This window comes from Mizuhopecten yessoensis, unplaced genomic scaffold (assembly GCF_002113885.1).
Source record: "Mizuhopecten yessoensis strain PY_sf001 unplaced genomic scaffold, ASM211388v2 scaffold716159, whole genome shotgun sequence".
NCBI classification, from domain to species: Eukaryota; Metazoa; Mollusca; class Bivalvia; order Pectinida; family Pectinidae; genus Mizuhopecten; species Mizuhopecten yessoensis.
This window is the reverse complement of record NW_018479977.1, coordinates 189,327-201,248: the sequence shown is the minus strand read 5'-3', so window position 1 is coordinate 201,248 and position 11,922 is coordinate 189,327. Positions and strand designations below refer to the sequence as shown.

The window sequence follows — 11,922 nt, the reverse complement described above, 5'->3', positions numbered from 1 at the left end:
TCTTAAAAGTTGTAATTCACAAGGTAAAATAGGTTTGTTATTACTGTTGGGTACAATTACATTAGTAGCAACTTTGATGAGGATAATCACTACCATAAAAATGATGACAACTCAAGTGGCAATGATAACACTCTGAGTGGCAATGATAACACTCTGAGTGGCAATGATAACACTCTGAGTGGCAATGATAACACTCCGAGTGGCAATGATAACACTTTGAGTGGCAATGATAACTCCTCCAGTGGCTATGTTAACAACTCGTGTGGCAATTGTAACAACTCGAGTGGCAATGATAACACATTGAGTGGCAATGATAACACTTTGAGTGGCAATGTTAACAACTCGAGTGGCTATGATAACACATTGAGTGGCAATGATAACACTTTGAGTGACAAAGATAACAACTCCAATTTCATTGATAGCTTTAGTTACAAGGATGGTTACAACTCCAGTTTCGATAACAGCTCCAGTAACAAATCTAGTGACGCTGATAACAACTCTATTGAAGATAATAGCGTTTTTGGTTTAATGGTTTGGTTTAATTTTGTTTAACGACCTTTTGACAGCTTTGATCATTTAAGAACGGGCCTTCATATGTGTAGTGTATGCGTGTGTGTGTGTAGGCGACAGGGTATGTTGGTGTGCTTGCCCCCTTGTGAAGCGTGGATCTGATGCCGACTCTTTAGTGCTATCTACCTGAAACACCATGTCTGAGGCACCAGTACAGCTTTCCGCTCAGTCACATTATACTGACAACGGGTGAACCAGTTGTTGCCATTCCCCTTAGTGCTGAACGTTAAGCAGGGAATAACAACTACCATTTTAAGGACTTTGGTATGTGTCGGCCTGGGGACAGAACACATTGCCTTCCTCACCTGGGCGACCGCTCAACATTCAAGCCAAAAGTGAGGTGTTGCCTAGCAAAACACTAGGAAGTAAAATGTAGTTAGAAGAAGAAAGAAAGATAAAGAACCCAAATATTGCAAAGGGCGCAGCAGATTGTTTTTGGTCGCTTTCGTGTCCCCAGATAGAGGACACCAAAGCAAAAGCCACATTAGTCGCCTCCTACTATACACTCAGGTGTTTTCTTTTACCGATCCCCCACCTGCAGGGGTGTAAAAGCGCGACTGTGATAGTAATTCAAAGACGACGATAACAACTTAAGCTACAATGATATTTGTACCACTTTCAATAATATGAAATGAGTCATATCATTGAAATGGTTACATATATCATTCTGTGATTTAACCTTTGGGGTTCATCTTGGTTATATGTTCTGTGTATAAGGTCTTGTGACACCGTGATATTTACGTCGTCTCCTTGAAGACAGATGAGCTTTGTAACAAATGTTTATAGGTGATCTGACGACTTCTGTCGTTTACTCAACGGTTCAAGCTTCAACACTACTTATTTACGGAGTACAAACAACAGAAGACAATGATGTGTCACCTGAGGCTTTAATCAAAATATTGTCCCTTATTTTCAAATTTATGTAAAAATAAATAAATAAAAGGCAATGGTAGATAATAAATCTAAAACGAAAAAGAAAAAATGGAACGGTTAACTCAAATTGATGAACAATTTCTAATATACCTTGGTAGAAGATTCCAGTCGAGAGGTCCCTGATATCTATATTTTAAATGTTTGTTTTATGAGATGACAAATAAAATACATTGGTATATGACGATCTGGTAGTTCTACCCTGAACATCAGATATATTGTAAAATAATTCAAAGTGTGTGTGGAGCTAATTTCTTAGGCATCTTAAGTATCTCACAATTCAAACTCGTTATGACTGCTCTCTTCTGCAGGCGTTCTTATTTGACAATCCTAATTTTAGAACTGTTACCCCAGACAGTAGAGCATTAATCCAGATGTGGGTTTACAAAACAATAAAAAAATGCTATACAAGATGACTCAAGAAGCGTCTTAGCTTCTTGATTTGAAATTCGACACGATATTTTTTGCACACACTTGAAAAACTAAATGTCCAAAGAGAGACAATCACCCACTGACACTCCAAATAGTTATTCAAGATGTTAGTCTTCTATATAACAACAAACAGTTCTTCTTTTAATTTACATTTTCTCTGAGAGGGATTACCAGGCATACGATTTTTTGTCTGTGTATAATGTGTATATACACAATGTTTTGTCTCACATTTTTATTTACAAAGTTACGTGATTGTCCTTGCAATCGCGCTGCGATGTCGTCAGCATACATATACAAATGAATTGATTTGTTATCACCGTTTTTTAGGAACAGATCATTACTCCGAAGAATAAATGAGGTACAAATTAGGTTCTAATAACGTACACAAGTCTTTCGTATGATCGGGGGGGAAAGTTTTGACCGGCCATTGTGTTAGGGCTTTTCTATATACCATATCCCAGAGTATGGATCTCTAGTATGATGCTGAATTATATCCAAGCAATATCACTATGTTTAACTATTTCGTTTCGATAGTTTTATATATGGTTTTGTGTGATTACAGGTGGGTGGGGTTATATATATATATATATTTGTGTGATGACAGGTGGGTGAACTGGATAAACATGAAGATGTTTGACTTCTACGGCCACTGGGATGACCCGACTGTTGCCAATCACCACAGCGCCCTATACAGTGCCAAGGATCCCAAAAATGTGGTACGTACAAATATGGCCATGTCTTTGCGCACCACAACGTGTCTTACGTCGTAACTTATGTGACACTGTCTGTCTTTACTATAAACTTTTCTGATGTCAGAGGTCGTGCATTTTTTCTGGTGTCGGAATTCGTGACACGTTTTACTCTGTTGTCAAATGTATCCAGATTTGCCAGTTTACCCTTTGTTTAGACTTCCAGTTAGTGAGTTTAATGTCAAGTCCGGTCAACTATTTTCATGGTTAATTTTGCTCGTGTGCGTTTTTTTATAATTTTGTGTGTTTAACACCTTTGATCGAATTTTCGCAAAATTTTCAAGATTTTGCCCACTCATTGTATCTTTGTAAAAGACATTTCTTTTGTTCTCGCGCGACATATATGTCAACACTGAATTCCCAAATGACATGCTCTCAGTGCTTGTAACTATACCTGATGTACCTGTGTGTATGTGATACTCTCAGTGCTTTGTAACTATACCTGATGTACCTGTGTGTATGTGATACTCTCAGAGCTTTGTAACTGTACCTGATGTACCTGTGTGTATGTGATACTTTCAGTGCTTTGTAACTATACCTGATGTACCTGTGTGTATGTGATGCTCTCAGTGCTTTGTAACTGTACCTGATGTACCTGTCTGTATGTGATGCTCTCAGTGCTTTGTAACTGTACCTGATGTATCTATCTGTATGTGACACTCTCAGTGCTTTGTAGCTGTACCTGATGTACCTGTGTGTATGTGATGCTCTCAGTGCTTTCTAACTGTATCTGATGTACCTATCGGTATGTCCTTTCAGAACAATCTTAGTCGATACTGGGTAAACAAGGGCGTACCTCGTCACAAGATCGTACTAGGACTGCCCATGTACGGCCGCTCATTTTCACTGGCCAACACCAACTACACACAGCCCGGGGCCCCCGCCCTCGGTCCGGGATCTGATGAAGGCGACGGCTATCCCATAGCACAGGTCAGTCAAATCCCTGCATGCTTGTCAATCTGCTTCGAACAAGGAAGGTACATGTAGCGATATGACTGAAGGCATTTACTAGTTTATAGGATTTGTTAATTGTTTTGATATCTCCACACGTCTTTCAAATTTGTCCTTGTCGACGATGAACAATGGGTTATATACCAACCCTCTGACTATTCAGACTACTATAATAAGTGTTTCTTCCTAACAAGTCTTAGCACTGTAGAGTAAATTGTGACGTTTTAATTTTCTAATTCGAGAGTATATCCGTTTCAGACAACTATGGATTGTGAAAATAAACAAAACGCGTTTTTCAACTTTTGCAGCTTTGTCATCTGATTAAAAATGGTGCCAGGGAAATGCTGATCGCAGATAAACGAGTGCCTTATGTGGTCATTGGCGATGAGTGGATCGGGTATGACAATCCCGAGAGTATCAAACAAAAGGTAGGAACAGTGTCGCAGGACACCGAAATATAATGTCAATGGATTTCATATAGTTTGTACCATCTAAGCGATAATTGTAAGATGTAGGGAGGGGACTGTAGGATTGGTTCGTTAAGTCCTATATTTATTGTTATGTTGCAGGCTCGAATCGCATTCAACAACTTCCTGGGTGGCGTCATGATCTGGACGTTGGACATGGATGACCACCGTGGCGCATGTGGTCGGCCCTACCCGTTGATAAACGCCGCGTTGGACGGTCTCAACGCCCGCCACGGGTATAAAGAGCTCATCACAAACGCCCTGCAGGACCAAGCTCAACAGGCCGCCGCTAAGAAGGAAATATATAGACAGAGAGCGCTGGGATGGGAAATGCAGGACAAACAAGAACAGATTCATAACCAACAAAGAGGAGGTCGTAGACGAGGCTGGTGAGCTGTAACTCAGAGTTACGACTACTGGTTGGCCAGCACATGGTGTTATGGTGTAATTTAAATAAATGCATTAACTCTAAAGATACCGCTATTCTCCGGTGTAGTTACTTCAATTTCCCAAAAAAATAAATAGAATATTTTATTGTGGTTGTTCGACTGTTTATTTCATTGTATTAACATAAGTCAACACGAGGCTGTGGGCGTTCACGGCAAAGTCCAACACAATAGAGGGCTACGGCCATTCCGTCATATTTATCTCAATCAACAGTGAAAATGGGTGAAAATCAAAACACTTCCAGAAACCACTCCTAACAAATAACGTAAACAACCGTTAATAAAACGCTACTACTCTTCTGATCTCCCCTCTACTCAGAACTGCTATAAACAAAGCGCTGGGTTTTAGTCACCTCTTTCAAAAGGTTCTTAGCGACAAGATTTTGAACGTTTATGATTACAGAAGACACGGCTGGTTCGGAAAACGCTAGCAATAGAAATACATTCATGAGGTTGACGTCACAATAGAATGACAAGACTATACGCTAATGTAACGCTGGATATTCTTTCCTTAGATATGTTCAAAATCCTCCAGTATTCGCAAAATCTCTGGTGTGTGTGTACCTTAGGTGGACGGTAAACCACCAAAGTGTCTCTAAAAGGGCGTCTAAAATATAACCAGCAAGTGAGACTGGATGTATTCGCACCTCCGTCCGTCTTGATGACGTCAACCTCATGAATATGCAGAAAATAGTGCGACGTCTAGAAACTTCGAAATTACTCGTGTTTGGAGAGAATTTGGAGATTATTCCTGTACAAGGAGGCTATGTGGATATATAATGCTATTTGAATACCAAATTATCCATAATCTCACCCATGCTAAGGTTTTCTTGTACACCCAACATCAATTTGCATGGAGAAAGTTAAGTGAAGTCATATTTCAGACCTCGAGAGCTTTCCATCCTTCCAATGTAACCATATATGGGGAAGGCAATATTTACTTCCTTAAAACGGAGGTCTAATACTACCTTCTACACGTAATGGGTCCGAACATACATACTGTTGCTGTGGCCGTGGTAGGAAATTTCTGTATAAATAAAGACACAAAGCATACACAACTCCTAGCAGACTTCCTAGACCACTCATTGAACGCGTGCATGTTTTATTAGATTATGTCTCTTATTACAATTGATGCTTCTCTGGTCAGAACCACAGTACCAAAGAGGACCCGGGGTTTAGAGAGATTGAGGTTACACGAACATCATTTAAGGAAGATCTTTTGTTCTTGTAACAAGCTAAGGCAGACCCTTGGTTTAGATAACCAATTAAGGAAGACCTTTGGTTTTGATAACCAATTAAGGAAGACCTTTGGTTTTGATAACCAATTAAGGCAGACCTTTGGTTTCGATAACCAATTAAGGCAGACCTTTGGTTTTGGTAACAAATTAAGGCAGACCTTTGGTTTTGATAACCAATTAAGGGAGACCTTTGGTTTTGACAACCAATTAAGGAAGCTCTTTGGTTTTGATAACCAATTAAGGCAAACTTTTGGTTTTGATAACCAATTAAAGCAGACCTTTGGTTTTGATAACCAATTAAGGCAGACCCTTGGTTTTGATAACCAATTAAGGAAGACCTTTGGTTTTGATAACCAATTAAGGCAGACCTTCGGTTTTTATAACCAATTAAGGAAGACCTTTCGTTTTGATAACCAATTAAGGCATACCCTTGGTTTTGATAACCAATTAAGGCATACCCTTGGTTTTGATAACCAATTACGGAAGACCTTTGGTTTTGATAACCAATTAAGGAAGACCTTTGGTTTTGATAACCAATTAAGGCAGACCTTTGGTTTTGATAACCAATTAAGCAGACCTTTCGTTTTGATAACCAATTAAGGCATACCCTTGGTTTTGCTAACCAATTAAGGAAGACCTTTGGTTTTGATAACCAATTGAGGAAGACCTTTCGTTTTGATAACCAATTAAGGCATACCCTTGGTTTTGATAACCAATTAAGGCATACCCTTGGTTTTGATAACCAATTACGGAAGACCTTTGGTTTTGATAACCAATTAAGGAAGACCTTTGGTTTTGATAACCAATTAAGGCAGACCTTTGGTTTTGATAACCAATTAAGCAGACTTTTCGTTTTGATAACCAATTAAGGTATACCCTTGGTTTTGCTAACCAATTAAGGAAGACCTTTGGTTTTGATAACCAATTGAGGAAGACCTTTGGTTTTGATAACCAATTAAGGCATACCCTTGGTTTTGATAACCAATTAAAGCATACCATTGGTTCAAGTAACCAGTTAAGGCACACCTTTGGTTCAGGAAACCATTTATGGTAGATATTTTTTCTGGTAAGCAGTAAAGATAAAAAATTGCTTCTAGTAACTATTTAAGGAATACCTTTGGTTTTGGTTACCAGTTAAGTTCGACATTTTGTTCTGGAAACTATTTTAGATCGACCTTTGGTTCTGGAAACCAGTTATTGTAGACGTTTGGTACCGGTACCCATTAAAGGTAGACCTTTGGTTCTGATAATTTATTTAGAAATACCTTCGGTTCTGATAACTAATTTAGTACATGTAAGACCCTTGGTTCAGGTAACAAGTTAAGTTAGACCTTTGGATCTAGTATTTGTTTTAGGAAGACCTTTGGTTCTGATAACCAATTAAGAAAGACCTTTAGTTCCTGTAACCAGCTATAGCAGATATGAGGTTTCTTGTAACTAGCTTAGGCAGATATGTGGTTTTCGTAACCAGCTAAGGCAGATATGTGGTTCTTGTAACCAGCTAAGGCAGATATGTCTGAACTCCTGAACCACATATCTGCCTTAGATGGTTACAAGAACCACATAACTGCCTTAGCTGGTTACAAGAACCACATGTCTGCCGTAGCTGGTTACAAGAACCAGCTAAGGCAGATATGTCTGAACTCCTGAACCACATTTCTGCCTTAGCTGGTTACAGGACCCACATATCTGCCTTAGCTGGTTACAAGATCCACATATCTGCCTTAGATGGTTACAAGAACCACATGTCTGCCGTAGCTGGTTACAAGAACCAGCTAAGGCAGATATGGGGTTCTTGTAACCAGCTACGGCAGACATGTGGTTCTTGTAACCAGCTAAGGCAGATATGTGGTTCAGGAGTTCAGACATACCTTTGGTTCCGATAACCAATTTAGGCAGACCTTTGGTTTTGGTTTTGGCGCACCTTTGGTGTCAGAAAAGAAAGTTTCAGGAATTTGATTTCAAAGTAACAATAACACATGCACACCATACCCAAATTCTAGTTTAATCGAAATGACTACAATAAGGGCTGTAGAACCACCACATTGAAACAAAAACAATATCGTAAACAGAAACGTTTTGTGATAGTGTGGTGATCATCATTGTCATACCGGAAGTTTATATTAGAATATATCATAAGAAAAGTGTCTGGTCCGATTCTTAAATTCAAAATAGATTTACAAATGTGTAAATCTGTATCACGAGGATTTATTTGATACACCGAAGCATTCTTTTACCCATTTGTAATTGTTCTGGTCTCTTAGCAATATATCAATGGTATATAGATATATCAAATTTCACATCATACCGAACCTTCGGTAGGCAGTTAAGATAAAGATAATGTTGCTAGAAGCTTTATTAGCTAGTTCTTTTATTGGAGGTCACATAAGTATGTTAGCGTCGGTAAAATGTACTCTACTTGACCAGGGCCATCTTGATCAACTTATATTTCCATTTTTACAAATTTTATTGATAAAATCAAACGGATATGAGAACAATGAGACAGAACCTATATACAAAACGTATCCCAATTTTACGTACTTTACAATCAATATAATTATACAGTCAGTTTATTGAAATTTAACACGGGCTATGTAGAAGATGGCTGGTAATAAAGCAGGGGAGGCAATCCAAATATTAACGAGACTCTTCGATAGCTACTTGATAACTAATTAATATATCGCCTGTGGTGAAGAAAGTGGTTCTTCAAAACACGGCTAGTTTTTAGTGGGTATAGTAGTGCTTATAAACTTCTGACATGGTACGCTGGTGACAATCACTCCGGACATGCGTGATTAAGCAAAGTCTTTCGTGACAGAAAAATATTTTCGGAACGAGAAATATTGAAAAACATATCACCGGTTCAGGAACACATTAAGTATTAGGAACATCGGTCGATATTGAAAGAGTGAGGGGTCGATATTGAAGGAGTAGGGGTCGATATTGAAGGAGTGAGGGGTCGATATTGAAGGAGTGAGGGTCGATATTGAAGAAGTAAGGGGTCGATATGAAGGAGTGAGGGTCGATATTGAAGGAGTGAGGGGTCGATATTGAAGGAGTGAGGGGTTGAAGGAGTGAGGGGTCGATATTGAAGGAGTGAGGGTCAATATTGAAGGAGTGAGGGTCGATATGAAGGAGTGAGGGTCGATATTGAAGGAGTGAGGGTGGATATTGAAGGAGTNGGGTCGATATTGAAGGAGTAAGGGTCGATATTGAAGGAGTGAGGGTCGATATTGAAGGAGTGAGGTTCTGTATTGAAGGAGTGAGGGTCGATATTGAAGGAGTGAGGGTCGATATTGAAGGAGTGAGGGTCTATGTTGAAGGAGTGAGGGTCGATATTGAAGGAGTGAGGGTCGATATTCAAGGAATAAGGGGTCGATATTGAAGGAGTGAGGGGTCGATATTGAAGGAGGGGGTTCGATATTGAAGGAGTGAGGGGTCGATATTGAAGGAGGCGTCGATACAACAAGGACAGTATAATAGCAAAGGAAATAATTACACGGAGACCAAGGTAAAGTACGAGGATCAAACATTAAACATTTCACAAACAATATCCTTTATCTTATGCACATTTGACAGGTGCACGTTAGGACAGACAGATTTATCTATACTCCATGCAGACACTATACTGGTCCCGACTGGTTCGTTAAAGAAGTATAAACAATTAAGTCGTTGGTACATACACTCAGTACGTGTATGACCTTATTTGGAAGGCGTTTGACTGTTTGTTAAGATGTCTACACGTGCTACTGCTCGTCGAGTTCTGAAGTCTCACGAAAGTTTACGTAAAAAGTGCAAATAAAATATTTCTTCATTCCTGAAAGAAGAATCCTCCTGTAAATGTCTATCAAGGTTATGTGAGGTATTGTCTGGTTTGTCTCGGTTTTATGTCCTCGCTACACCAAAGGTTATATGTAGACTTTGTCCACGGAGTATGGGGCTACTAAAGGCCACTTATATAGTAAAGTGTAATCTCAATTAGATGCACTCCAATCGGTCATATTATACTGATACCATCAATACTGAACGTCAAACCAAGGTACACTAGGTACCGACTTTAAGGTTGTTGGTTTGTCACAATCAGGAGACAGAACCCAGACATTTTTCGCTTTGGCAAACGCTTCGCACCAACGCCAAAACCGAGCTATTATCCAGAAAGGCACAAACTAAATTTCAAAATGGTAGCCATGTATGCAGCAATTTAACTTTAGTCACATTCATGTTCTCAATAGAGGATACAAAAGAAGGCATTTACACATTAATCGCCTCTAACAATATACAGGGGGTAACTGTAAGTATATTCTTTCTTCGATCCACGACCTGCTGGATGCGATATGCATAGGCCCTTCCGAGAATTGAAAACCCTTCGAATATGTCATCTGAAACCCTTATTGGAAACTGAGTATCCTCCAAGAGAGGTGATCTGCAGTATAGATAATTTTTCATTAAAATTCCACTGTATCATATATCTGTCTATACACATACAGAATGTGCGTCTTTAAGGAGCGTTTGTCTTACATCACATTACGACCTGCCAGATAACCTCTTGTGGCATGCAACGAGTGAAACACTGATAAAACAAATAGAACTATACAATTTTTTTTACATTTCTCCTGGGAATAATGCTGTGGTGGTTCTGTGAAGCCATGTCTGAGAGTAAGGTAAGGATCACGTGTTTAGGGTCATGTGAGGATCAAGTTGGTGGGGGTCAGAAGGGTCTGTTGGCTTTGATAAGGATAAGGTAACTACACCAGACAAGGAGGTAACAGAGAACGGTCAGCTGTACCAGCGCAGAAGACGACATCCGACATCGTGAGTATCTCAACAAACTTTATGTTACTCGCTTGGAATACATTGATCTGTGGCGAAATAGTCCAGCAAACCTTTTATTTTCGGGAGGAAAGATGGTTTACGGATTCCCCTGCTTGTATTTGGGACACCCCTGGCGTCATGTAACTAAACAGCGAGGATAGTTTGTCGATTCGGCTTACACAGAATGTTAATTACAAAGGCCGCTTTGAGGACAAGTCGTTATCATTTAAATGTAGTTGTGCTTATTTCCAGCATTTGAGCTCAGGTGTCCTCCGAAACGATCACAGTAATCTGAGACTACATCGTCTCGTTTTGATTGCTTCTATTTCGCTTTGTTGTAAATTCGGTCGACGATTTGTTTCGTTTCTCGTCTATGAGAATGTCGGGAAACGTTAATGTAACAGACATTTTTGGATTAAATTTAAGAATCAAACTGTTTAACGTGATACAGGGAGGCCGAATCCAATAAATCTGGTTCACTAAGGAAATTTATAATTTGTGACAGTTTACATATTATGATTTGAATAAAAAATGGCCTACAAAATAACCATTTTCTACGTTAAAGTTTATAACAGCTCAAATTACAAGCTTATTGCATTTTGAATTGAAGGTAAGATAAAAGATTTAAGACATTTCTAAAGTATTTACCAGCACAGGTGTGGCATAGAGAACATTTCTCCAAACCATCACGTTATAGTGTACACTTGGAAGATAGAGTTATCTCTTTTGAGTAGTTGCACACTTCATAATATACACACTTTATCAATGATTTGATTAGAAATTAATCAATAATTAAGGGGTTTTATGCAACTGCCCCACTGTACAGTAATTTAGACAATTCGGATTTCCAACTTTTTGACCCATTGCATTACCGATGAATCCTAGAAGGATTACACAGCTGCATGATGTGGTATACTGTATTTGTTCACGTACAGGTTCAATCACCTTCATGTGGTATACTGTATTTGTTAACGTACAGGTTCAATCACCTTCATTTGGTATACTGAATTTATTTACGTAAAAGTTCAATCACCTTCGTGTGGGATACTGTATTTGGTAACGTACAGGTTCAATCACCTTATGTGGTATACTGTATTTGTTCACGTACAGGTCCAATCACCTTCATGTGGTATATTGTATTTGTTAACGTACAGGTTCGATCACATTCATGTGGTATATTGTATTTGTTAACATACAGATTCAATCACCTTCGTGTGGTATACTGTATTTGTTAACGTACAGGTTCAATCACCTTCATGTGGTATACTGTATTTGTTAACGTACAGGTTCAATCACCTTCATGTGGTATACTGTATTTGTTAACGTA

The 11,922-nt window shown here is 39.0% G+C and overlaps 1 protein-coding gene across 1 annotated transcript in view; it reads left to right on the top strand.

Annotated features, from left to right (window-relative positions):
- LOC110441884 overlaps window positions 1-11,922 on the top strand; it is a 60,059-nt gene that overhangs the window by 23,216 nt on the left and 24,921 nt on the right. The window contains exons 6-11 of the mRNA XM_021485169.1: window positions 2,537-2,648; window positions 3,441-3,611; window positions 3,941-4,060; window positions 4,202-4,484; window positions 7,452-7,623; window positions 10,538-10,595. Coding sequence (XP_021340844.1) covers window positions 2,537-2,648; window positions 3,441-3,611; window positions 3,941-4,060; window positions 4,202-4,484; window positions 7,452-7,623; window positions 10,538-10,595 — 916 coding nt within the window. The remainder of the gene's footprint in view (window positions 1-2,536; window positions 2,649-3,440; window positions 3,612-3,940; window positions 4,061-4,201; window positions 4,485-7,451; window positions 7,624-10,537; window positions 10,596-11,922) is intronic.